This window comes from Bubalus kerabau, chromosome 20 (assembly GCF_029407905.1).
Source record: "Bubalus kerabau isolate K-KA32 ecotype Philippines breed swamp buffalo chromosome 20, PCC_UOA_SB_1v2, whole genome shotgun sequence".
Taxonomy (NCBI): domain Eukaryota; kingdom Metazoa; phylum Chordata; class Mammalia; order Artiodactyla; family Bovidae; genus Bubalus; species Bubalus kerabau.
In genome coordinates, this window is record NC_073643.1 from 56204488 (window position 1) to 56232486 (window position 27999).

The 27999-nt window shown below is 52.4% G+C and overlaps 1 protein-coding gene across 5 annotated transcripts in view; it reads right to left on the reverse strand.

Moving 5' to 3' along the window:
* The window catches only part of ATP2B2 (ATPase plasma membrane Ca2+ transporting 2), a 136824-nt gene that overhangs the window by 88271 nt on the left and 20554 nt on the right, over nucleotides 1-27999 (reverse strand). For all 5 annotated transcript variants that reach the window (XM_055556990.1, XM_055556986.1, XM_055556988.1 and 2 more), the window contains exon 2: nucleotides 27473-27977. In XM_055556990.1, coding sequence (XP_055412965.1) covers nucleotides 27473-27671 — 199 coding nt within the window. In that variant the 5' untranslated portion in view covers nucleotides 27672-27977. The remainder of the gene's footprint in view (nucleotides 1-27472; nucleotides 27978-27999) is intronic.

A 27999-nucleotide genomic window follows, 5' to 3' on the forward strand; every position in this document is an offset into this window, starting at 1 on the left:
TTTATATTTCCTATAGGTACATATATATGTAAATATGTAGCAAAGGTTCTTTAAGGATCTGCTCCAAACTTATGATGGTGGAACCTCTGGGGAGGAAAACGGCAATCTGATTGGTTGCAGCTGCTGGGACTCTAACTTGAACTAAAATATTTTTATTTTAACCCAGGAGAATGTATTCATGTTTTATTTGAATGATTCAAAGTTTAATTGAAAGGGGGAAATCAGTATGTACTATAAGAAAATGTACACTTATTTCCATATAACCTTTTGATATGAGGGGCTTCCCAGGTGGTGCTAGTGGTCAAGAATATGCCTGCAAAGCAGGAGACACAGTTTGATCCCTGGGCCAGGAAGAGCCCCTGGAGAGGAAATGGCCCTCCTTTTAGATATGAGCTTGGAGACAAATATTCCTCGGTTAAAAACTTGGCTTCATCACTTAGTACCTGTGTGTCCTTCCACTTAAAGGAATACTTAACTCTGATCCGACCACTCCCCTTCACTGCCTGCTCATCAGTCCAGGAGGACTTCAGTTAGGCACCTTCAACCGATTCTCCACCTAGTGGTCAGAGGGATGTTTTAAAAGCATGAAGTGCACTGTATGAATGTCAGGCCCTTGTTGAAGATGCTCCAGGGGCTTCCGTTGCACAGAGAGACATCTACTCTCCTTGCCAAGATCTGGAAGGCCCTGGACAGTGTGACCCCTGATTTCTTCTTAAGTCTTATTCCTCCACCCTGCCGATACACCCCAGTGCCACCAGGCTCTCTAGTACAGGTTCAATACAAGTGCTCTCCTGCCTCAGGGCCTTTGCACATGCTGTTCCTGCTGCTTGGACTGCTCTTCCCTCTCATTCACATTGAACTCGGCTAAACCTGTCTCTCTGTCCCCTTCAGATTGAACCTGTTTTTGAATGTTCTCATAGCTCACCAAACATCCCTTTCATTTTTATGATTTTAATCATTAATAGTGTGAAAGTGAAAGTTGCTAAGTCATGTCTGACTCTGCGACCCCATGAACTGTACAATCAAAGGAATTATCTAGGCCAGAATATTGGAGTGGGTAGCTTTTCTCTTCTCTAGGGGATCTTCCCAACCCAAGGATCGAACCCAGGTCTCCCACATTGCGGGCAGATTCTTTACCAGCTGAGCCACAAGGGAAGCCCAAGAATACTGGAGTGGGTAGCCTATCCTTTCTCCAGTGGATCTTCCTGACCCAGGAATTGAACTGGGGTCTCCTGCATTGCAGGCGGATTCTTTACCAACTCAGCTATCAGGGAAGCCCCATTAATAGTGTAATTGAGAGCTAAGTCACTTCAATTGTGCCTGACCTTTGCAACCCTATGGACTATAGCCTGCTGGGCTCCTCTGTCCATAGTATTCTCCAGGCAAGAATACTGGAGTAAGTTGCCATTCCCTCCTCCAGGAGCCTTTCTGATCCAGGGATCAAACCTGCGTCTCCTGCATTGCAGGCAGATTCTTTGCCGCTGAGCCCCCTGGGAATCCTCCAAGGGGATAACTGGTCCCTGTTTCCTCAGCTGATGAACATAATGGACGCAGCATTGCACTTGGTGCAGGGAAACATTTCGATGAAGAAAACCATGGCTGGCACTATTATTATCTCATAAGGAACTGTGGCAAGAGTTTTTGTGCCCCAGCCCCTCGGTCCTCCATGACTCCACACTGCAGCCATGGCAGGCAGCTCCGGAGCACGCTGGCCACACCCTTCACATGTCCTCCAAATCTGTCTTCAGCTTCAGGGCTCTTCCTGCAGCTGGGGGTTCATCGGGTGCCACTAAGCAGGGGGCCCAGAAGTGATGAGAATTACCCCAGACCCCAGTGGGAGCTGGGAGTCAGGATAGATGCTCCTATACCCTTGGAGGGATAATTCTCAGGTGCTTCCCACATGCTCCCTGCCAAGGTCAAGTGGGCCATAGCCCTGGTCCCCTGCAGTGTAATCAGGTCACCAGCACACCTCCAATGGCATTTCTCTCTTCCCTGCTTTCTTCTCTTGCTCTCTCACTCCCGAGATGACTCCCAAACATACCACCTGCATCCCACCCTTGGCTCACACTCTGCTTTTGAGGAACCCAAACTAAAAACTTTCCCTGGTGGCTCAGATGGCAAAGAATCCACCTGTGATGTGGGAGACCTGGGTTCGCTCCCTGGGTTGGGAAGATCCCCTGGAGGAGGGCATGGCAACCCACTCCAGTATCCTTGCCTGGAAAATCCCCATAGACAGAGGAGCCAGGTGGGCCACAGTTCACGGGGTCATAAAGAGTTGGACCCGACTGAGCGATTAATACACACACAAAAACAGGTTGTGAGGTGTGAGTGTTTGAGGCTGGAGCCTGGCGTCCCATCTTGATCTTCCTCTAATCAGTCACTGGCTGTGTGACCCTGCTGGGCCTCTCCTTCCTCTGGACCAAGGAGCTTGGACTAGTCCTCTAAGGGCCCTTGTTGCTCAGAAATTCTGAGATCCACTTCTCCTGTAATTGTATCATTCATTCATAAAGCCATTAAGCTTCCATGAGGGGCCTTCTAAGCCTGCCGGGTGAGCCTGTGGCCCGACAGAGGTGCTGCCCACTGTCGGAAGGGGTGAGCCTGCCCTGCGTGAGGGGGCAGGACAGCTACAGGGCAGCCCACCGAGGAGGCCACTTTGACGGCCAGCCTCTCACCGCGTCTTGCTGCCTCCAGCGTGCCTGCGCTCCCTCGGCCTGGCCATCTGCATGCCTGGCTGCCTTTCCGGCCTCACCCTCCTGGGACGGGTCGCAGCACCTTCCTCAGGAAGCCGCCCCGGCTGGCCTTACTCTCATCTAATGGCCCTTCTGTGCATCTTACCTCCCCCACCACCCCCCTTATGGAAGTTATTAAGTGGTATTTCAACTGACTCCGGGGATTACTTAATTTTGAGCTCCTGAAAGGCAAGATCTGCGTCAGTTCATTTTGTGTCCTTGGTTATGGCTGGCAGGCAGGAACCACTCACCGTGTGCCCGTGGAGGAGGGAGGGGGGAGGAGGGAGGGGGGAAGGAGGGGGAGGGGGAAGGAGGGGGAGGGGCGGGTCCCCGGCTGGATCCACACTTGGTACTAGCAGAGAGCAAACAGCACAGAGCAACAGCTCTAATGCTAAATAACAACACAGACACGAAACCCTCTGGCTAAACCACTGGTCCTCGCCATCCTCGCAGGCCACACTTAGTGCTTACTCCATGCCAGGTTCTAGGCTAACGGCGTTCATGTGTGCAGACTCACTCAATCCCCAGCGTGGCTCCTTGAAGGGGACACTATTATCATCCCGTCTTACACACAGCTAGGAAGCGGCAGAGCGGGAAGGGACCCCAGGGAAGCTGGCCCGAGTCCCGTCCTGAACTAGAGCGTGTGTGGCCTGACTCCTCCTTTCATTCGCTTGCCCGTTCCTTCGCTCGCTGAACGGTGGCCGTGCACTCGCCCGCACCAGCATCTCAGCAAGCACCGGTCACACACTAGTGAGCAGGAATGGCACCCCCACACTCCCTGGCTCTTCTACACACACGTGGTCGTCTAACCGTGCAATGCTGTTGCCACACACGGACTCAAGCTCTTCTGGCAGCGGGTGAGACACGCACTTATTCATTTTGACCCTCTGGGCACTGAGTTGTGTGGTCACGGCCTCCAATGACTAACGGTGGCTCCAGCTGTTCCCCTTTCCGCAGCTGTGTGACCTGGGACAAGTCACGCACCTTCTCTGGGCCACTTGGGCTATAAAACAGGGAGATCCTGCAGGCCCCCAGAGACCTGAGGAGAGGGCTATCTAAGGCAATGCCTGGCCCACAGTGCTTGGCATAGAGTAGGCACTGGTGACACAGTAAAGAATCTGCCTGCCAATGCAGGAGGCACCAGAGACATGGGCCTGGTCCCTGGGTCGGGAAGATCCTCGTGGGTAGGAAACGGCAACCCACTCCAGTATTCTTGCCTGGAAAATTCCATGGACAGAGGAGCCTGGCGGGCTACAGTTCTGGCTTACAGTCAGACACGACCGAACACACACACACACACACACACACACACACACACACACACACGTGTATGGGTTAAAGGACTTCAGCTGCAGAAGCTGATAGCCTTGTAACACCCCATGGAGGAGGGAGATGAAGAGGCCTGACTGAGTGCATGCAGCCATCAGAGGCATGGGTAGGACTGGAACCCCAGTCTGGAGATGCCAAGACCCCATGCCCCTGTTGCTCTGCGACACAGGCTCTTTCAGGACAGCCTAAGCATTTGCACCAGGAACCTATCATTGATGTTGTTGCTTCCCCACACTGTCGGGCATTCTTTTATACTTTAAATGTTCTGTGTGTCTCTCCAATAACTTGGCAAAGGCCACCTCTGTCACTGCCCGTGCAACAGAAGAAGGGTCAGCATCACTGTTGTTTCAGGGGCCGGCTACTTCCTGTCCCTTTGCTCAGGGGACTGGTGTGGTGCCGGGCGCAGCCTCGAGCTGGATAAAGATGCTGGACTGACCAAGCGTTAGTTGCTCAGTTGTGTCTGACTTTGCAATCCCATGGATTGTGGCCCGTCAGGCTCCTCTGTCCATGGGATTCTCCAGGCAAGGATACTGGGGTGGGTTGCCATTCCCTTCTCCAACAGATCTTCCTGACCCAGGAATTGAACCTGGGTCTCCCGCATTGCAGGCAGATTCTTTACCATCTGAGCTACCAGGAAAGCCCATGCTGGACTAACCAAGGCTCAAGCTAATACTGAGAGCAAGGGGACAGCTGTGAAAACACACCCAGTGACTCCAACTGGAGCAGCCATGGTGATCGTCACACCATTTACTGATTCCTGGCAAAACCCAGTGAAGTTTCTCTCTAGACATGCGCCATGTTCTCTCTGAAGTGTGTTCTTATTTAGAAGTGTGTTGTTTTGGGAGCGTGTGCTTCCCTTAGCAAGCCTTTCTGCAGTTGTGCTAACCTCAAGCCCGGGAGAAATCACTTGTGTCTGCTTTTGGGAACCTCCTTCCTGTGATGCTTGAGGGCGGCCAGCCCCGCCATGCCCGTCCTGCTGGGGGGTGAGTCCGCCCTTGTCTGGGGGAGAAGGGGCGGTTGCTCTGTTGACCAGCCATGCAGAGTCGGGAGCAGGCATGCTGGCAGGTTGACTACGATGCTTTCTTGGAAGATGACAGAACACACTCTTTTTCCAGCTGTTAAGCTGGCTGTGAAAGAGGAAGGGTCACCGGGGCTGGTCACTGGTGAGACCATAGCTGGCTCTGAGGCTGGCTCTTGCCCTAATTTGCTGGGAGCTCCATGGTGAAGACTGTCCTGTTACCTCGAATAGAGCCCAAGACATAGTAGGTTCTCATGAAGCAGGCGCGGCATGAAAGGCTGGCAGGCTACAGAGTCCACGGTAGGAGAAAAGTATGTTCCTTAGGACCTTTACCAAACAATAAAACTGAAGTCAGTTGAGACTAGTCAGGCTTCTCAGGAAAGTTGTCAAACTGTACCTTCAGAATATTATTCTTCATAAGACTGGATGCATTTTCACTACTTGGGACAAATGAATAATAATAGCTAGGTGTGTGCATGTGTGCTAAGTTGTTTCAATCATATCCAACTCTGTGACCCATGGACTATAGCCTGCTAAGCTCCTCTGTCCATGCGATTCTCCAGGTAAGAATACTGGAGTGGGTTGCCATGCCCCCCTTTAGGAGATCTTCCCAACCCAGGGATCGAACCCATGTCTCTTAAGTCCCCTGCACTGGCAGGAGGGTTCTTTACCACTAGCACCACCTGGGAAGCCCAATAGCTGGGTGATATTGCTTAAAAAAAGAGTTCCTTTAATACAGATGGCTAATAAACACATGAAAAGATGCTCAACATCACTCATTATTAGAGAAATGCAAATCAAAACTACAGTGAGATATCGCCTCACACTGGTCAGAATGGTCATCATCAAAAAATCCACAAACAAGTGCTGGAGAGGAAGTGGAGAAAAGGGAACCCTCCTGCACTGCGGGTGGGAATGTAAATCGATATAACCACTATGGAAGACAATATGGAGACTCTTTAAAAAACTAGGAACAATAATAAAATATTGTTGCTGTTCAGTTGCCCAGCCATGCCTGACTCTTTGCAAAACCATCATTCAACCCAGCAATCCCACTTCTAGGCACATACTCTGAGGAAACCCAAACTGAAGAAGATGCACGTGCCCCATCGTTTGCTGCGGTTCTAGTTACAGCAGCTAGGACATGGAAGCAACCTAGATGCCATCGACAGATAGATGGATACAGAAACGATGGCACACGTATACAATGCAATACCACTCAGCCATGAAAAGGAACGCGCCTGAGTCAGGTCTAGTGAGATAGGTGAACCTAGAGCCTATTATACAGACTGAGGTAAGTCAGAAAGAGAAAGACAAATATCGTATATTAATGCATATATGTGGAATCTAGAAAGATAGTACTGATGAGCCTATTTGCAGGGCAGCAGTGGAGATACAGACATAGAGAACTGATTTACGAACAAGGGCAGGGGAGAGGAAGGGGAGGGTGAGATGAATGGAGAGAGTAGCATGGAAGCATACATACTGCCATATGTAAAATGGATTGTCAATGGAAATCTGCTGTATGACTCAGGGAACTCAAGCCTGGGCACTGTGGCAACCTAGCGGGGAGGGAGGGGACATAGGGGACATCTATGGCTAATTTATATTGACGTATGGAAGAAATCAAACCAATATTGTAATGCAATCATCAATCAATTAAAAATAACTAAATACAAAAAACAAAACAAAGTTCTTTAAAAACAAAAACCTCTTCGAGAGTTTAACTGTTTAAACTCTGTAAGCCTTCCGAGTCTTTCTTACAGAGGGAAAATGTCATGATTCTTACCTGGACCTCGGGTGGCTTATATCTGACCTTAACTTTCAGGCCTCACTGCTCCCTCATTACCCCTTTCCCTCTTCTAATTCGGCTTTCAGAGAATAGTCAAATCTGAGGGCTATTCTTGCCACCTCTCAAACAGGAGCCACAAATTAATTTCATCTTGCAAGTCAACTGTGACTTATTAGCAAGGGCTACCTGGAGTTGAGTTTGAAGAGTCTGTGTATCTGGATTGATTAGTGATGTCTGCCCCAGATTTGGGTCTGGAAGTGGGGGCTTGTGTTTCAGGAATTTGCTGTCCTGTCCTCTTTCTCTTTCAACCCCTGGCTCAGGATGTCAAGAGGCCCACAAGGTAGACCCACCTGGATGTCTTATTTATTAATGCAACTCCAACTTGGGAGGTCTAAGACCAAGCTCTTCATTTCCTTGAAATCTATCCCCCCTTCTGACCATACTGGCCAGACGCCCTGGGATTTCCTGGATCTGACCTTTCTTCTTCAGGCCTGAGATCACCATCTGAGTCTGGGGTCCTCGCATCTCTCATTTGGCTGTCCCTGCAATGGCTCCTTAGTGGACGTCCCTTCCCGAACCGTCATCCTCTGACTCACAGTGAATGATGCTCTGATCTCTCCTAAGTGCCCCTCAGACCCGTATGTCCCCACTCTGGAAAGTGCATTGGCTCTAAATGCTCAACAGTGTCTAATATCCCCTCTTTAACAATTAAAACCAATCCCTTTCTCTCACTCACTAATCCATTCATTCTTTGATTCCCTTTTCCTCTCTGTTCACATATTTGTTAAATAAACATTTCACGATTGCTGCATCCAAAATGTCAGATACGTATTGTCTCGTAAGGACACAGAAATGAATACTTCCCCTCCACTTCAAATTCTGCGGGTGCTGATACAGTCCTGCTTTCCTATGAGAAATAAGTCCAGTCCAAGGTATGTGAAATTCACAACCCTTCCCAGGTTATTAATTCCATTAATGCATGTTATTCCTGCTTTGAGGAGCTTGCAGTCTAGGGTGGAGACAGATGTGTAAAAAATTCATTCTAATCCCAGGTGAAATGCCTCTCCTTCCAACTTTGGTTCCTTTTCCAGGTCTGGGTCTGTCTCCTTTCCTCTGGGGTCTGCCTCAACACCATCCTCTCCCAGCACCTTTCTCTTCTCTCACAGTAACCACCACACCCTAGTGAATAGTTCGATGGCCGGCTTGGGTCTATCTGCCTCCACTCCTTTTCCTCCAGTTCTTCACCTCATTTCTGTATAAGGGAAACTGTCCTGTGCACAGTAGGGCCACGATAAGAACTGAATTGATTCAACTCCAGTTTTTGAGTAAATCTCTCCTGTGTTCCACTTCTCCCTGCTGACCCCCAGTCAGGTCTCAGGCCCACCCATTTGTTTTGGTGCTGGACTTGGGGCCAGATCACCTGCTTCTGATACTTTTTGTTGTTGTTGTTGAGTCATGCTAAGTCATATCCGACTCTTTGTGACCCCATGGATCGCAGCATGCCAGGCTCCTCCGTCCTTCACTATCTCCTGGAGTTTGCCATTGAGTTGGTGACGCTATCTAACCATCTTATCCTCTGCAGCCCTCTTCTCCTCTTGCTTTCAATCTTTCCCAGCATCAGGGTCTTTTCCAACAAGTCATCTCTTTGCACTGATCTATGAAGGGGTTCTGCCACTTACAGGCTGGACACAACCCCCAGGTGCTTCAGTTTTCCAGTCTCTAAAATGGGAATTTTGACAGTACCTCCCTCCTAGGCTTGCTGTGAAGATACAATGAGTCAATACTTGTTAATGTGCTTATGTCAAGGTTGTATATTGCCACTCTGGTTATTTAAGTTATATGCAGAGTACATTATGTGAAATGCTGGACTGGATGAAGCACAAGCTGGAATCAAGATTTCCAGGAGAAATATCAATAACCTCAGATATGCAGATGACACCACCCTTATGGCAGAAAGCAAAGAGGAACTAAAGAGCCTCTTGATGAAAGTGAAAAGAGGAGAGTGAAAAAGCTGGCTTAAAACTCAACATTCTAAACATGGCATCTGGTCCCATGACTTCATGGCAAATAGATGGGAAAACAATGGAAACAGCGAGAGACTTTATTTTCTTGTGTTCCAAAATCACTGCAGATGGTGACTGCAGCCATGAAATTAAAAGATGCTTGTTCCTTGGAAGAAAAACAATAACAAACCTAGACAGTATATTAAAAAGTAGAGACATTACTTTGCCAACAAAGGCCCATCTAATCAAAGCTATGGTTTTTCCAGTGGTCATGTATGGATGTGAGAGCTGGACCATAAAGAAGGCTGAGCGCCAAAGTATTGATGGTTTTGAACTGTGGTGTTGGAAAAGACTCTTAAGAGTCCATTGAACTGCAAGGAGATCAAACCAGTCAATCCTAAAGGCAATCAATCCTGAATATTCATTGGAAGGACTGATGTTGAAGCTGAGTCTCCAATACTTTGGCTACCTGATGCGAAGAGCCAACTCAATAGAAAGACCCGGATGCTGAGGAAGACTGAAGGCATGAGGAGAAGGGGACGACAGAGGATGAGATGGTTGGATGGCATCACCGACTCGATGGACATGAGTTTGAGCAAGCTCTGGGAGCTGGTGATGGACAGGGAAGCCTGGCGTGCTGCAGTCCATGGAATCACAAAGAATCGGCCACATCTGAGTGACTGAACAACAACAACAACAATATGCTTAGAGAAGGAAGAATGGCAAGAAAGGAGAAGGGATTGGCACCCCACTCCAGTATTCTTGCCTGGAGAATTCCATGGACAGAGGAGCCCAGTGGGCTACAGTCCATGGGGCTGCAAAGAGTCAGACACAACTGAGTGTCTAACACTACACTAATGTGCTCAAAACAGTGTTTGGTACATGGTAAGAGTGAGGGCTGTTATTATCTAAAGGACCTTTCCTGCATATTGGGATAGGTCCTCCACTTTAGTTTTCCTTTAGGCCTGAACCCATTTACTGTTGGTTTGGAATTCTCACCCTCTCCTGTTTACACTTACTTTGCATTCTGTCCCCCTCATCATTGAGTCCCTGGAGTTCACTTGCCTGGCTGAGAGGGTCTGGATTCAGGGGGCACTGCAGAAAGGGGAGGGTGGGTGGACCTGCCACTTCTGTCTGGGAAGAATCATCACCCCCAGCATTCACTGGGTCACACCTGGTTGCCTAGCAACCAGCAACACACATCTCTGCCTCGGCTCACAATTATATGGAGAAACAAAATGTTCCGGATGAACCCTCAAATCACACATCATTAAGTTCTGTTCAGCCTGGGGCTCAGCAACAAAGCCATAAGGAACAGAACAAAGCAGCAAGACCTTTGGGGGATGGAGTACCGTGCTAGGAGACTGGGGCTGGGCTTCCAGCCATGCTGACCCCTGGTTGGCTAGGTGATACCGAGATCCTCACCCAGGTCCAGGTTCAAAAAGTGGCCCTGTCACCTCCTCACTGGCTGAGCCATACCCAGTCAGTGCCCTGGTATCTCCTCACCTGCTGGAGTTCAGATTTGGTCCCTGCTGTGCAGGGCGTGGTGAGAATGGATGAGATAACACACTATGTCCCTCGCCTGTTCTCAGCTCTCCAGCATCCACCCCACTAGGGAGGAAACCCCACAGTTCTCCCGGTGCTCCCCTGGTCGTCCAGCCCCTGCTGACTTCCCCTCAGGCCCCAGCTCCAAGCCTTTGTCCACACTTCCCCCTCATTCCACGGCGCAGCCTCCCTTTCATTCTGCAGGTCCTCTTCGCCTCCTGATCTCAGGATCTCCAATGACTGTTCTGTTCTTCCTCCCCCTGCCCTTGCCTGTTTCCCCCAGAGCCGTAATGACAATGGACGATCTCAATTATTTCTCCATTTTCTTAGCTTTTTTTCTTGCCACCCACACTCAAACACAAGCCCCATAAGAGCGGTGACATTTTTTATTCTGTTCACTGCTGTATCAATTCCTGGGGCCCAGAACTATGTCTAGCACATGATAGGTGCTCAAGGACCATCTGCTGCATGAATCAATGAACAAATGAAGGAATGGTTCCAATGCCTGGCACTTAGTAGGTGCTTGGGACCTTCTTGCCTTTTGTTTCACTTTAGGCTTTTCTACAAAAGGAGTTGGCCGACACCCTTAAACCCTGTATGCTTGGCCCTGCATTTACTGGAGGCAATTCTTTCTTAGATATTTACAGCAAAAGGTAAAGATATCCATTAACCAAGAAACACGCTAGCATGAAATCATCATTCTGTGCACTTTTCAGGGACAAAACTTCAGGACCTGTCATGAAGGACTCTGAAATTTAAATACACAAAACAGGGAGAGGAAATAACATCTAAGATTTGCCGGCATCTAGAACACACTGGAGAGAGGGGACTTGGGCCAGGCTGGCTTGGGTTCAGATGTTACTTCTGCAACCTGTTGGTGAGTGACCTTGGCCTTGACACTTTGTCTCAGTTTCTTTGTCTGTGAAACGGTGATAATACTAAAAAGAGATACCATATAAACCGCAAGTCCCCCCCAGCCACTCTCCACTGCTCAGAATTAAACCTGGGGGCTGGGACTCACTGCAGCCCCATGGGTGGTCTCCATCAGCCTCCCACATGGCGGCTGCATTTTCTTTGCTGCTGTGCTGAGGCCGGAAACACAGCTGGCTCCCCAAGATGGTAATTGTTCGGACAATTTAGGAAACCTCTGGGGGAGACAGAGAAGCTGGCAGTTCCAGATCAAACAGCTAGCTTTCCCGGGAGCCCGTTGTCAGAACATCAGAGGGACGGTTTTGCAGCCTGGCCTCATATTAACTGCGGCAGTCAGAAAATGGATTATTCCAAACCCCGGCGTTCACTCACTCGACACTTTCTCCTTGTCTGGGTAATTAGATCTCCCAGGACTTCAAGAGGATGCTGGCGGCTTCATGCCAGCTCACATGTCCTTGAGGCTGGTAAGGGGGCAGCAGGGTGTGTGTCTCTGTTAGATCGCAGCCCCTCTTGGGCTGGGCCCCTCCCCCCAGGTCCTAAGCTGAGCAGGCTGTGGTTCTGTTTGGGGCAAGTGGACTAGGGAGCCCTCAGCATGCCCACACATATCACCATCACTCGTATTTTCATTTATGTAGAATCTTTGTTAGGTGATAACTTTTCAGAGGTGCATGAGACTGCCCTTGTCCTCAGGAAGCATAAAATCCAAAAGTCTAGATAACTAATGAGAACCTACTGTATAGCTCTGTATACAGTATTCCCTACTGTATACAGTAGGGAGCCCTACTCAATGCTCTGCATTGACCCAAACAGGAAGGAAATCAAAAAATGGGAGGATATATGTATGTGTAGTGGATTTACTTTGCGGTACAGAAGAAACTAATACAACACTGTGAAGCAACCACGTTGCTGTTGGTTAGTCGCTAAACTGTGTCTGACTCTTTGTAACCCCATGGACTGGAGCCCGCCAGGCTCCTCAGTCCATAGAATATCCCAAGTAAGAATACTGGAATGGGTTGTCATTTCCTCCTACAGGGGATCTTCCCAAACCAGGGATCAAACCCATGTCTCCTGTGTCTCTGCATTGGCAGGTGGATTCTTTACCACTGAGAAACATAGGGGATCAGAAAACTCCAGAGAGCCGGAGGCCTACCAGAACTCACCCTTAGCCAGTCTTGGCAAGCCATTCATAGGCGGCCACTCCAGACTCCCGAGGGTCCCCGTGCAGCCTCTTCTACCTGCAGGGCTGCTTGGGAAGACTCTGCCCTGAGATACTCTCCCACTAGGATTTCTGTCCTCTTGGGAGAATCTCTAGGGTGGGCTCAGCAGGGTGACGGGGAGCTGAGTTCATTTCCCTCCCTCCCTGGAGAAGGTAGGGGCCAGCTGGGGCAGGGTGTACATGGTGTAATTGTTTTAAGCCCCTATACAGGGTGGCTGGCTCCTTTCAATTCACTGTTCTCACAATTAAGCCCTGGATTCTCTTTCAAGGGTTTCCCTGGTGGCTCAGATGGTAAAGAATCTGCCTTCAACGTAGGAGATGCAGGTTCGATTCCTGGGTTGGGAAGATCCCTTGGAGAAGGAAATGGGAGCCCACTCCAGTACTCTGGCCTGGAAAATCACGTGGATGGAGGAGCCTGGCGGCTACAATCCATGTGTTGCTCCCTATTTCAGGCCAGGCCATTCACATGCTCTCTCCTTGGACCTGGAGTCAGAAATGCAGTGGGGTCAGCTCACATCTTCTTGAGAGACCCTGTTGCTAAGGATTCAGGCATTTTTGTGAGCTGGCTGTTAGAGGCAGCCGTCATGAGAATTCAATGATACAGAGTTACAATTTCTATAAATTATATTTAAAAAGGGAACAAGTGGCCCATGCTTGTCCCTTCCTAACTCTTTTCCTGCCTGTCAGTACGCTCTGTTCTCTGGAGCCCACCGAGTCTGCCCATAGAAACGCCACATAATGGTGTGGACTGTGGGTCATCTCCCAGTCTCACATTTCGTGCCATCGTGTTAGTGGCGCTGTAGGAACACTTACGCCATGGAAATCAGCATGCACCACAAACGAGGATTCCCTACCACCCCAGAGAGCTGTGTGCTAACCATCCTCCAGCCCAGCGCTGCCTGAACTAGGGAGCAACACAAGGACCCGAAACAGCGGGAGTGGATTTCTCCCACCCTGCGTGCCCCCAAGGGGCATCTATTCCTGGTGTCAGTCCTGCCACCCAGCCCCGCGCATCCCAATTTCCCTCCAGAAAACCGAGCTCGGTTTTCCAGCCTCTGGTCTGACTTTGGGGGACCATGCCCATTCTTCCCCTCGGATCTGCCCCACCACTCCTGTTGCTCATCACCAACGCGCCTTAGCTGACCTGCCTTAGGACAACGTCCCCACCAACGCAGAAGGACAAGTGGAGAGAGAAACCATCACCCTGAATCTTACCCATAACCCCAACACTGGCACTTGCCTCCCATCTGTTTCTATGGAGCTGCTGCCATGTACCATGCTGAACACGGCTTTTTCACACTGCATCGCATCACGAGCCCCATACACGTTGCTTCATGCTCTTTGCAACAACAATTTCCCACGATGTTCCATCAGGCATGTGGAGAAGCTGAAGGCGGCTTAACTGCTCTCCTAATGTTAGGCATTTAGGAATTACTTAACATCACACAGGGAAACGGTTAAGAAAAAAAAAAACAAACAAACTGGGACTTTGGGTCAGGAGAACAGAGTTCTCACTTGGTTCTGTGCCAGAAGGCTGTGTGAGTTTGGGGCAAGATCTTTCCCTCTCTGTGCCTCATCATCTTAAACCTATAATATGTAAATAATGATGATGATAGTAATAAGAGGAACGGCAGTTTCCGTTCCCTGCAGGCTTCCTGTACTGAGCTGTGTGTTCTTACACCAGCTCATTTATTCCTTACCACGGATCACGAACAAGTACTATTTCACAGATGAGTAAACAGGTTCTGAGAGGTGAAGTCATTTGCTTGGCACAACACGGCGAGTAAGTAAGTGGCACAGCTGGGATCAGACCCAGGACGCCCGCTGCTTAACGCATAGGCTGCATCACTGCTTCCTAACGCCCACTGTGATGGGCGCTCGGAGACGCATACTTCCACACGGAAGAGAGCTCGTCAGCTCTCACCACAGTCCTCCTCTGTCCCCCCGTGCACCCCCACTTTACAGGAGAGAAACTGGGGCTTCAAGCACAGAAAGGATCGTCTCAAGTGAGAATGTTCTGGGTGGATTATGCCCCTGCCCAAGTTATAAGGCCTGGAAACTCAGGATGGGACCATATAGAGCCACTGCAGAGGGGAGCAGTTGCTCAGTTAGGATGACGTCTTGCGGGTGGGTCCTGTTCGAGGATGACCTGTGTCCTTACATGGAGGAAATCTGCAGTCAGAGACAGACACACACAGAAGGAAGATGGTGTGAAGATACAGAGAGGATGGCCACCTACAAGGTGAATGTCAACTAGGCCCGACTGGTCTACTGTGCCATTTAAAGCCTGTGCTTCCTTATTACTTTTCTACCCGGATGATCTGTCCGCTGGTGGAAGTGGGATGCTCAAGTCCCCCACTACTGTTGCGTTACTGTCGATGTCCCCTTCTACGTCTGCTACCATTTGCCTTGTGGATTGAGGCACTCTTACGTTGGGTGCATAGATATTTACAATGGTCACGCCTTCTTCACCAACAAGGTGAAGGAGAGAGACCTGGGACAGATCCTCCCCTCACAGCCCTCGGAAGGAACCGGCTCTGCCGACATCTCAATCTCAGACTTCCAGCCTCCAGAAAGGTGAGACAACACGCTTCTGCTATTTAAGCCACTCAGTTTATGGTCCTTGGTTATGGCAGACCCTGGAAATGTACACATCCGTGCAGCAGGGTGGGGATGGATGAGAGCTGAGGTTGTGTGGGGAGGTGGGGAGCCTGCACGAGGCAGGGGGTGGGGAAGACAAACGTCTGCCCCCTTCACCACGTGCAGGGATGGCTTGGGGCCCCTGGTTCTGGGTGAGAACCTCACCCACCGCACACCTGGGCAGGTCCCTTCCCTCCTGGGCCTCAGTGCATTCTGGGATTGCTGGATGAGATGGGCCCTGAGAGCCACTCCAGACCTGTGGTCCCAACGAGTCTGAGAGTCCCTCCGGCTCTTGTCCCAACCACCATGACCCGATTGAGCTGGTGTGTGGTGGGGGCAGCCCCAGGGAACACACCATTCTGCTGTTTTGTCCAGCAGAGGTTTCCCAAGAGCTCGGGAAGCAGCCTGTCCCCCGGGCTGTTACTCCTTCACTGTCCTCTCTGGACCCTTCCTGGCAGCTCTTATGTCTGATTGCCTCTCCAGTGTCAGACACCTTGATCACACCCTGCCTGCAGGTGACTCTCTCCTCTCCTCTCTGACTTCTCCTGCTTTGCTGGTTGCCTTCTCCCTTACCAGCTGGAGCTGCACTTGATGAGCACCCCAGGAGAGTTCATTCCTGTATGCTCATGGAGTGTACTCTATGCCCAGCACTGCTCCAGGCACTAGGATACAGCAGTGAACAGCACAGGCCCAGACCTCTGCCCCACTCCCCCATGCAGCTTTGGGACTTCTTAGCAGAGTCCCCGGAGAAGGCAATGGCACTCCACTCCAGTACTCTTGCCTGGAAAATCCCATGGACAGAGGAGCCTGGTGGGCTGCAGTCCATGGGGTCGCTAGGAGTCAGACACAACTGAGCGACTTCACTTTCACTTTTCACTTTCATGCATTGGAGAAGGAAATGGCACCCCACTCCAGTGTTCTTGCCTGGAGAATCCCAGGGACAGGGGAGCCTGGTGGGCTGCCGTCTATGGGGTCGCACAGAGTCGGACACGCTGAAGTGACTTGGCAGCAGCAGCAGCGGCAGCAGCAGAGTCCCAAACTTCTCTGTTGTCCCAGGCTTCTCTGTAGGCATCTTTGTCATCTAGCTGCTCCACCTCCAGGCCTGCCGTCCCATTCCTCAGGGCCCAGCAGAAACCTCTCATTTCACCACAGCCTTGTTCCTCTCCTCGCTGTACCGTCTCTACCACAAGCGGCCAGCTCTGTCTTGAAAACCGAGTCTGCGCGACCCTCTCTCGCCCTTGACTGTCTAGCGCAGGCTGGGCCCTCCTCTCCTTCACTGCTCCCGGCCGGGTCCAGCCATCACCTCTCTTTCAGATGCCCTTCCCTCCCTCCCCGCTGGCTTTATTTCATGGGTTATCTCCCCATCCAACCCAAACCCACGGCTGCCAGCTGTTCCAGCTGCACTGTTCCTCTGTTTGAGGACCGTCACGGACTCCCTCCTGCCTCTTCATTTAAGCACAGAGGTTGTGGCTGAATATTTGGAGTCCTGGCGTGGACTCTCGAATTGCTGTGTTTGACTGTCACGCCTGGTTTGGATTCCTCCATCCATTCACTGCGTGACCATGGGCAAGTGATTTGATGTCTCTGTGCTTCCTGTCTTATGAAAATGGGACTACTACCAGTGCCTACTCTGTAGGGTTGTTGGGAGGATCAAATGAGGTGACGACATGTGCGAAGCTCTAGAAGAATGTCTGCAGCATCTACACTGCTCTGCTCCTCTTAATTCTTATCACTGCTGCTGCGGTCCCTTTCTCTAAGCCCCAACCTAAACAGAAGAATTGGCTCTTCGTTTTACATAGCCTTCTGCTCTGCCTCTGTGCCTCTGTCCACACTTTTCCCTCCACATGGAGTTCCCTTCTCCAATGCAAACCTTGCATATCCCTCAACATCTTGCTCAAATACCACCTCCTCCATGCAGCCCTCCAAGATCCCCCCAGCTGGAAGGGTTCACTTCTGCTTCTCCGTTCTCTGGCATCTTGTCCAAAGCTATCCTAGAGAAAGAGCAGAATCTTCTCTGCTCAGAAACGGTCCCTTGGAACATTTTCTGGGACCACAGAAATTTGTAAGGGGCCTCCCTTTGGGGTGGAGGTTGATGCTGGCAGGTGGGTATGAGAGAACCATCTGTGGAGGCCCCAGTTTCCACTGACTGTAAATAACTACAGATCTGAAACCACAGCAGGGCTTGCACTGTGCCAGGAGGAGTAAGATAATCATTGTGGAGGTGAAGGGGAGGCTGTGTAAGTAACTCACCTGCCCCATTGAGGCCTCCCCTGTGACAGGCAGGCCCAGAGGGACAGGTGGCCTTAGACCTCTTGAGTTTTGTGAGACCCAGGCCAGGTGGACACCTGACATTGCCCTAATACTAAGACAGCCCAGCCTGTGGTTGCTGAGCAGCATCTCTCATCCCTTAGCCCACTTGACAGACGAGGAAACTGAGGCTCAAGAAGGCAAAGTAACCAGAGACTGGTGTCCAGGGCTCTGGGCTTCTGAAGCCAGAGACAGACTGCCCGGGACCGCCCACGGAGCCAGTGTGAGCAGGACTCTGAGACTGCCTGGTGGAGACGCTGCGTGAGGGCTTGGTGCAGGGCCAAGGGCGCTGCCCCATCAGGGCTATGGTGGGCCTGCCACACCCTAAGGATGTGACGTTACCGTCTGTCAAAGGGAGAGGGATCTGGGGACTGGCTCTGAGCTACTCACCCTTTGGCCAGTGTGACGTCTGCACCACTGGGGGTAGGTGTTGGTCCCAAGGACCTGGAAGAACCTGAGACCCCTAGACTTGCTCTCTGCAGTGGCACTTGGGCTTTATCAATTGGTAGTCTCAGTCAACAGGGGCCAGAGTGAGGTTGGTCCCCACTCCAGGCTTTCCAGCCCTGTGAGTCTTCTTACACAGATGAAAGGGCTACACACAGGAGCCCAGGCTGTGGTCAGTGGGGCGGGTGCAAGATGAACCTCCCAAGGTCCCACTGTGGGCCAGGCTCTCTCCATGCATTTTCTCATTCAATCCAGAGACCAGTATGGATTCCGGGGGCTGGAGATTACCCATTCCACTTAACAGATGTAAAAACCAAGGCACTGAGAATTTATAGAGCCAGAGCTCCCACCCAGGCTTTAAGATACTACAGTTTAGTATCTTTCTATAATATTAGAGGTTTTCAAATTTTTTCTTTTCTTTTTAAAAAGTACCCCCCACCTTTTTTTTTTTTTTTAAAAGAAAACTTACTAGATGCTTCACAATGCAAAACAGATTTTAAAAAAAGAAGAAGCTGCTCTGGAACACAGTGGGGCAGGAAGGCCAGAGCCCCAGCCACTCAGCATCTACCTGTCCCCTGGGGCACCTCCATGGAACGCCAGGGAAACCAGTGTGAGAACCGCCTCACCCAAACCTCAGTCCCCCTGCCTTTAGCGAGCCTTTTGGCTTCCCAGGCCCCTGGAGAGGAGCTGTTCTCAGGCCTCTCTCAGGGAGCTCAAGGCCCACTTCACATTCATGTGGACAGCACAGCATAGACAAACGTAACCACGACCAGCAGGCTGACATTCTGCACACACTGCATGAACACACCGGCTGAAACCCAGTCCGTGGACTGGCCCTCTCCCCTTGAGACATATGCTAGGTCCCAGCCGTGATGAGTCCCTCACCTCTCCCTGGGCATGTTCTGGCCCTTTGCTCAAGCAGCTCCTCTCACTGAGAACACACTCCCTCTCTGGTCACTGCGTGCTCAACTCCCTCCCGCCCTGCCTGGGAGGAGACCCAGTTCGAAGGACGCCCCTCCTCACTCATCTCCAGTCGGGCAGGGATCGCCCCGCCTTTGTCCGGAAGTGCCCTCTCTCTTGCCATAGAGTTATTCTCAACAGCAGCCAGAAGAGGAAGGGGGCTACCTGGGTACATTTGGGTGCCAGCCTGTCTGGGCACCCGTCCTGGCTGGGCCCCTTGCTAGCGGTGGGGCCCTGAGCCCCAATTTTCTCATTGGAAAACTGGGGATACAAGTAGTTCCTGCTTCACATGGGTTTGAGAGGATTAACAAATATACTGTCACGAAGCCTCAGCAGACGGGCTGGCCCTCTGTGAGCAGTCAATACGCGTTAAGGAGTCTCTGGGGCCACAGCTGAACCATGTATCACAGCTGGACCTGGGATTACAGTTGGAACTGGGACCACAGCTGGACCTGGAACCACAGCTGGACCTGGGACCACAGCTGTACCCATGACCACACCTATACCTGGAATCACAGCTGTACCTGGGACTACAACTGTGCCTGAAATCACAGCTCTATCACAACTGGACCTGGGATCACAGCTGTACCTGGAATCCCAGCTGTACCTGGAATCCCAGCTGGAACTGGAATCTCAGCTGCACCTGGAATCCCAGCTGGAACTGGAATCTCAGCTGCACCTGGAATCCCAGCTGGAACTGGAATCTCAGCTGCACCTGGAATCCCAGCTGGAACTGGAATCTCAGCTGGCAGTTCTATCACAGCTAGACTGGAAGAGTCTTCAAGGCAGAGGGATTAACAACCCAGCTCTGCACCTCCATTTCCAGGAACTCTTTGGGCAGCTCTGGAGCAGAAGGAGGTCAGGAAGGCGCTCCTCTATCCCAGACCCTGGACCAATAGGGAATGGAAAGCTGCCCCATCCTGGCCCTGCCCACCTGACTTAGATACAGACGCTGACCGAGCAGCAGACAGAACCCAGAGGAGCCACGTGGCCCAAGCTGGCACATAGTAGGTGCACAGCACACATCTTTTCAATGCATGACTCTGTGTTAGCTTCCACCTCTGCTCAGTATGACAGATGTGGGGTAAGAATTGGACAATCTTGAATAGTACCTGTATCCATTGGTTCTGGAAGGCGGGTGTTCTTATCACACCATTTACAGACGGGAAAACTGTGGCCCTGGATCAAGGGCCCCCCGGGTGGAGCTCTTCCCCTTCCTTCTCTTTTCTGAGGACAGAGTAGGCACTCAGTGTTTAGGGCACATTCATTCTATAAACCAAAGGTGCCTTCAGAGTACAAATCAGGACCACCTTCCTCTGTACGCCATGGTTTCCTGCACTCAGGGCTGCTGGGAGGCCCCAATAAGAAGGACTGGCCCTATAAGTCTGCACCCAGTAAATTACAGCCACTGGCTGGCCTAGGGACGCAGGCTTTTTGGATGGTGGGCCCGCCTGATGAGAGGCCCACCTGCAATGCGGCCCCTACCCTGTATCCTCCCTGCCCCTTCTCTTTGCTTGATTACGAAGCACTGCCCAGGCCAAGCAGTATTGGGCAAGGTCAAGGAACATGCAGTTCCTGGAAACCCACCCCCTCACACCCCACCCCGACCCCCCCATTCACCACCCCGGCCAGGAGCCCCCACGAGTGAACAGGTCAGGCCCCTTCTCTAACTGTTCTGCACTCTCCCGGCCTCCCCTGAGGCTGTACAACTGTCTGTCCAGCATCGACTCTGCTGCCTCAGCCTGGGAAGACAGAGAGCACCACGTATCAATCAACACATGGGTTTATCTCATGGATGATTCAGAAGGATGTGCAGGTGGCATTCTGGAAGGCGTCTACAGGTGATTCATCCGACTTTCACGGAAAACTGTGCTTCTAGGGGATTTGTTTTTCCTGATGGTGCTGGGAGTGAGGGGAGGGGATAGAAGCATTGCAAGTCAAATACAGGGCTCATTTTTGGAAACCCACAGACTCACACGTGTTGCTTAGGTCCCTCACCTGCCCAGAAAAGCTGCCTCTCTCTTCTCCACCCATGTGAACCCAACCTGTCCCTTAAAGTCACCCAGAGCCCCAGGCTGACGCTGAGACTGCAGCTGCCATATGCCAGGCACTCGGCACTTGACACACTTTACCCCGATGCTGGGAAGGACTGGAGGCAAAAGCAGAAGGGGGCAGCAGAGGATGAGGTGGCTGGATGGCATCACCGACTCAACGGACATGAGTTTGAGTAGACTCTGGGAGATAGTAAAGGACAGGGAGGCCTGGCATGCTACAGTCCATGTGGTTGCAGAGTTGGACACAACTTAGCAACTGCACAACAATGCTCTGATCCTCCCAGCAACCCCGTGAAAGAGGCCCTGTTATTATCTCCGGTCACAGGTGAAGCAACGGAGGCACAGAGAGGTTAGACAACGGCCCAGTGTTCCACAGCTGGATGAAAATGGAGCTGGGACTTGACCATGACACTGAGTCAGCCTCTTCACTTCTGGGACACTGGCCAGAGACTCCTGCTCCCCAGCCTGGATGCAGCCAGCTTCCACCTGCTTCCCTGGTGTAATTATTAGCAGTGTGTGGTTTGGCTGTGATCACTCCCTAATTGGTGCTCCCAATCCTGCCTTCGCTCCTCAGCTGCCTCCTTGAGTCTATCTGTTCTCCCCATCCTCCAGGGCGTGGAGCATGCCTGCCATTCCTCTATACCTCCCCTGCACACAGTAGGACTGCACCCTTCTGGGGTGAGCATGTGACCAGGTCTGACCAATCAGACTATTCCCACCTCCAGCCACAGGGATTGGTTCAAGAGCGGCTCCAGGTGGCCCTCAAGGGAGTCTGTTCTGATACTTCATGGAGTGGCGGGGGCCCTGAGAAAGAGGTGACTTTGGCTGCTGGAGCCCTCATGGGGTGAGGGCCTGTCTGAGAAGGAAGCCAACACAGAGGACAGTGGAGGCGGAAGACAGCAGGAGAGGGATGAACAAGCCCTTCTCAGCATCAGAGGCCCTGGGTCCACCCATGCCTGAGGCCAGGACAATCCCTGGACTTCTCAGTTGCACAAGCCAGAAAAAAATCCTTTTTTTGCATAAGCCAGTTTGAGACACATTTCTATCAAATAGAATCATCTGTCCATGAGATTCTCCAGGCAAGAATAGGGGAGTGGGTTGCTGTTCCCTCCTCCAGGGGATCTTCCCAACCTAGGGATCTAACCCAGGTCTCCTGCGTCTCCTGCATTGCAGGCAGCTTCTTTCACAGCTGAGCCACTGGGAAAGCCCCAAATAGAATCCTAATAGATAGAAATACTCAGTAAATACTGAAAGATGATGACTTCTTTGGTAGAAAACCTTCAAAGCACTTCCAACTCACTGTCTCCAAACGGTGGGAGAGGGAAGTAGCACAGTCCCATTTCACAGGTGAGAAAACAGGTCTGGAGAGTCTAAATATCTTGCCTGAAGTCATGACCTGCTGAGCGATAGCAGTGAGGCCAGAACACCTCCCAGGGTGTCATGCCGGCCCCTCCTCTGCCCCTGGAGGTATTCAGAAAGTGGTTACATTTCCTCAGCCTGTTACATACTTAAGTGAGCTCTGCTCCTCCAGGCCTTGCAGCTGACAGAGCCCGGGCAGCTTTGCGTGAAGACCAGGGGTGGGGGTGGAGGAGTAAAGGGGTGTTAGGGGGTAGGGGCAGGGAGATGTTTCCCCTTCTCTCTGGCCAGGCTGTGAATTCCCCGAGTGGATCCCGTGTCTGCCTGGGACACTGCTGCAGCTGGGTCCGCCTCAGGTTCCCTGGGGTCCCTGGGGAGACAGTGTCACGGTGGCAAACAGGAGACCCCCCCCCCCGCTGCCTTCCTGCTCTCCCCCGTGCCCAGCGGGCGGCAGCCCCGTGGGCGATGTGGGCCCCGGCGGGTCAGAGGGGCGTCTTGTCTATCACCGCATTCAGTCCACGTGGGGCCCCATCCCTCGCCGTCTGTCCTCCTGTCCTTCTCTCAGCCCCTGTCTCTCCCCAACTCGGGCAGGCCCGCAGGATTCATACAAAATTAACTGGAGGTTCCATCTCACAGCACCCCGCCAGATCCAGTTCCCAGAGCACCCCGCGGCTGCCCGGTCTCCTAGGTCCCCTTTCTCCCCCGCCATGAAATATGCAACGCGGGGAGCACCCTGCAGGGCCTCTCTGGCCGCCCCAGCTGACAGCTGGTGGTGCGGGGTCCAGAGTGAAGGAGAGCACCGGGCGAGCTGAGTGGCTCAGGCCACTGCCGCCCACGGCTATGCGGACTGAAGCCGAGTGTCCGCTCAGGGACGTCCTGTCTCCGGTCTGCAACCTTCCACGCCCCACAGAGAGGGACACAGAACATCCACTGCTACTTCCTCCTTCCCTTCATTCTGCCAATATTTTTGACCCTCCAAGTGCTGGAGCAGGTGCTGGGGACACTGGAGAATGACAAACAGCTCCTGCGCCCCAGGGCTCATAGACCACCCCAATACCCACTACCCATCTTTCTGGATAATTCGAAGCCACTTCCTCTGGGAAGCCTCCTCTGATAGCACGTTGACTCTATGTTGGGCACCATCTCATTTAATTGCCTAATTCTCGCACAGGGATGGGGCCAGAGCATGTTGTTTTTTAAAAAAGAGACTATTTGGGTATGATAATAACAATGACAATGATCATCATTTTGTGTCTAGGGGCTGCCACACACAGGGCTAAACCCTTCAGATAGGTGATCTGATTTAATTCTCACACATTCTATAAGGAAGGTAGTGTTATTATGCCTATTTCACAGACATGACAACTGAGGCTCAGAGAGGATTCACTGAGCTCTCCCAGTGTCTCTCAAAGAGTAAGCCAGCCAGGAGTCAAACCTGAGCATCAGGGGCTCTACTGCCCTAGGCTGGATGGGTGAGGAAGGAGGAGGAGAGTGGAGGGCACCAAGGGAGAGGCATCACCAGGATGGAAGAGGACCCACAGTGGGAGAGGAGAGCAGGGGTGCTCGGTGGCCCAGTGAAATATCCAGTATTGCCAGGCTGTGGGCAATGAGCTTGTGGTTAGGGTGGGCGGCAGGTGGCGCCCTGGGTGGGAGCTGACCTCTATGGTTTCAAATCCCCTTGATCACCCTCAGCAATCTTTTTGCCTAAAAGTAGCTGGATTTTCGGGAGGACTGGGGCACTTTCCCAGATTTTGACTCAGAAGCCACTCCCTGTTGATGTCAGCAGATGAGGACAGAGGGTGTCGGGAATGGCCCACATGGGCCTCTGTCTGGAGCCAGGACAGCCCCGGATCACAGGGCTTTGGAGCCACAGGCTGGGGCGGGAGGCCAAGCGTTGCTCTGAGTCAGAAGAGGGCCAACCAGGGCAGGACAAAGGCTGCAGGGGAGAGAGAAGATGGAAAGTGCCCTGGCGGCTCCCCCTGGCAGACAGAGGGTTTGCAGGACTGTTCCCAGGTTATGCACGTGTGGCTTGGGGCTGAGGGCATGGCTGGGCATGGAGCCTCACACAGTTGTGTTCAAAGTCTGCTCTGCTGTGAGCCGTGGTGATGACTTTAGCCCTCTTGCTTCCCATCTGTGAAATGGGTGACATCACCTGCATGCAGGAAGGTGGGTGATAAGGATGCAGAAGAGCCTGGGAAAACACGTGTAGCACCAGCTGGGACACGGGCCAGGGTCCCGGAAGAGTCGGGTTCTAGCCTTTCTGGAAATCACTGCTACTTCTTCCAAAGTAGTGACGATCATTCTGGAAACGACAAGAGCTGATGCTGGCTGAGAAGGACGCACACGCTGGGCCTCACTCGTGTGCCCGACCTCACTCAGTGTTCAAAATCTGTGTAACTGATGGGGAAACGGAGGTGTTCAGTCTCTGGGGCTGAGCCCTAACAGTGCTGTCCTTGCGCCTGGTAGATGCTGTTAAACTATTTCAGTTTATCCTCATCACAGCCCTATGAGGTAGTCACTAGTACTTCCCCATTTTTTCAGATGAGAAAACTAAGGCACAGAGAGGCTGAGTAACTTGCCCAGAAACACACAGCTGTCAAATGGCCCAGCTGGGATCTGAATCCCAGTCGTCCAAGTCCAAGTCCAAGGGCAGCATTACACTTATTGGTCCCTCCACAAACCTCCCCCAGCTCCGTCTGCAACCTGGGAGATACCTCAGGGCAGCAACGCAGCCCTGGTTAATCCCACTATGGGCTTTCCCCCTCCTCAGGGACCTTTCAACCATCAAACATCTCACTTGATGCTCACGAAATATTAGGAAACCAAGGTCTGGCAAGGTCAGATAAAAGTCTCAAAGGCATACAAATGCCAGGTGGCAGAGCTATAGTCATCATCGCTTCCGTTTTACAGGTGAGAAAACAAAGTCTCCTTTATTTTTCTTTTCACATAATGCCTCACTTCTTGCAGCGCACCAGCAGTCTGGGGAATCCCACCTAACAAATGCTGCTCTGTGCCACATCACGTGCTTTCCCTTTCCTTTCCTCCATGGCCAAGTTCAAATACCAGGAAGTCCACCCACCTCACTTCTCTGATCCCTGGGGCCCTTGGCTGCTCTAGGTCTGGGATTTGCTGTTGTGGCTGCTCAGCCACTTGAGAGCTGCTCTCTGTGGGCCGGGGACTCAGTGGCCACAACTCAGGGTTATCAGGGACAGTTACCTACCCTTCTCTATGCCAGGCACCAGGCTGGGATCGGGGTGTCCAGAGAGGAGCAGGACGGGGCTCCTGTCCTTAGGCACGCACCTGCTGCCCGCCCTGGAGTGTGGCTGTGAGCCACCCAGCGTCCCAGAGCCTGTCAGCTGGGAGGGGAGGCTGGGTTTCTTAGCCCAGGGTCCAGGGCCTGGCTTTGAAGAGCTCTGCGAACCTGCTGGCAGTGTAGACCACACTGTGGCACACTGTCGGCTGTTTTTCTGGGCAGGGGAGGGGCCATAGCTTCCATCGGGTTTTCTACAGAGTCTGGGGGTCCAGAGACACTTAAGAATTTCTGACTCAAGAGAATCTCCTGGTCCCACTCAAAAGGCAAAGACCAAAAAAAAAAAAAAAAAAAGGCAAAGACCATTGGGACAACCCTGTCTCCTAGCAGGCTAGTTGTGCCAACCTGATGGTGGAGGACAGCACAGACCATTCTGCCATGGGTGGGTGTTCACAGGAGGCTGGGGCCAGGAGCCCCCCAGGCCAAGCCCACTCTTAAGCCCTGAGCTAGAGTCACACAGCGAAGAAAGGATGCTTCCTCTATTTCTACTCTCCCCGCCAAAACCAAACCAAACAACATCAAAGAAGAAAAAGATGTTTCTACACTTCTGCCTAGACTCAGCAACATGGGCAAAATGTCAGCGACAGGAGCCAACCTGGGAAGAAGGACTCATCTGAGCTTTGCCTCCTGTCCTGAGAGAGGCGGGCCCCAGACCAAGAGAGACACTGAACCCCAGCACCGCTGGGCACATGGGTGCTGGTACAGTGAGGGACCGCCTGGCCCCAGCTGAGTGGCGAGGCCCACGGGCAGCCTCTGCAGGGAGCGCGTTCAGGGTTAGTGCCCAGCAGTGCCCAGGGCATGGGGTCTGGAGTCGGGAGATGGTGTGGGAGTGATCTCCGGCCTCAAATTTGTCGCCTGTCAGTAGGGGTGAGATTTCAGACACTGCCTGCCTCCCAGATTGTGGCCTATCCCTGGAGGAGGATTGTCGTCCACTCTCTTTAGAATAACAATGCCTGCCACACATTGAGCACCTACTGTATGCATGCTAGGGCTTCCACTAGGCACTGTGAGATAAGTATTAGCCCCATTTTCCAGAGGAAGAAATTGAGGCAGCCTCTTTGTGCAAAACTGCAGCACCAGGGCAGAGTGCCTCACACCTGAGCCTGAGGGGTGTATGTAGTGAACGTTTCTCTCTCGTGGTGAGGGGAAGGTGACTGAGGGGAGGGGACCCAAACTCAGAGCTCTGGTGCCCAGGCTAGGCTGCTGTCTTTCCTCTCTGCCCTGCAGCAGACAACCTGGCCTTGCTCCCCTCCAGGGGAGCCCCCAGGAGGCTGAAACCTCCCCTCTCTGGAGATCACAGGCCTGCTCATTGGTGGCGCTAGTGGTAAAGAATCCATTCACCAATGCAGGAGACATAAAAGATGGGGGTTCGATCCCTGGGTTGGGAAGATCCCCTGGAGAAGGAAAAGGCAACGCGCTCTGGTATTCATGCCTGGGAAATCCCATGGACAGAGGAGCCTGGTGGGCTACAGTCCATAGAGTTGCAGAGAGTTGCACACGACTAAAGCGACCTAACACGCATACACAAGAAGGCCCCATGCCATCTTCAAGGTATGACACACACGGGCGTCGTCACCTTGCCCATGATGGCCCAACTTCCTGCCTATCTGTCATCCTAGAAGCTTCATGGCTGCCCCAGACTGAGGGATCCCCAATCAGGGTCTGGACATGCAAGAGTCGGACATGACCAAGCCCAGTGGCGGGGGCCGGGGAGCTGGAATCGGCTCATTGGTTGTATGCTGAAGCCTGGATACGGAGATTCCTGGGGCCCGAAGCAGGGAGCCCAGGGTCTCATTGACCCCTGAACCCAAACCCCAGGTGGGAGCCTCCTGCACCTACCTTCGACAGGGGAGGTTTTGAGGCGTCGGCAGATGGCGTCAGTGTCCCCGTAGGTCTCCTTGATCTTGACCACGGCCTCAGTGCCCCGCAGCTCCATGAGGGAGCGCAGCTCCTCCATCGTGCACCCAAACTCGCCCCCATGGCTGGACTCGTTTCTTTGGTTTTTGGAGTAAAAGTCGCTGTTGGTCATGTCACCCATGTCTGCCGCAGTCCCCGCTCGGGGCGGGCCCAAGGGTCAGCGCTGCACAGGAGGCCGCTGGCCGATGGCTCTGCGTGGCTGTCCCTAGCACAGCCTCACTGGACAGCTGTGGCTGCAGGCGGCCAGCTCCAGGGGGCGGCCGAGGTGGGCTGGCGACAGTGGCGGTGGGCTCCGAGGGGCGTCCCCAGGCGCGGGGCGAGGTCCAGGGGCCGGAGGGGCTCAGGGCTGCAGACCCAGGAGTCTCCATTCAGTGGGGCCCATGCTGCTTCCGGGAGCTGGCATCTACATGGTCAGGGGTGGGGGCTCCTGCAGGGACAAGCACAGAGAG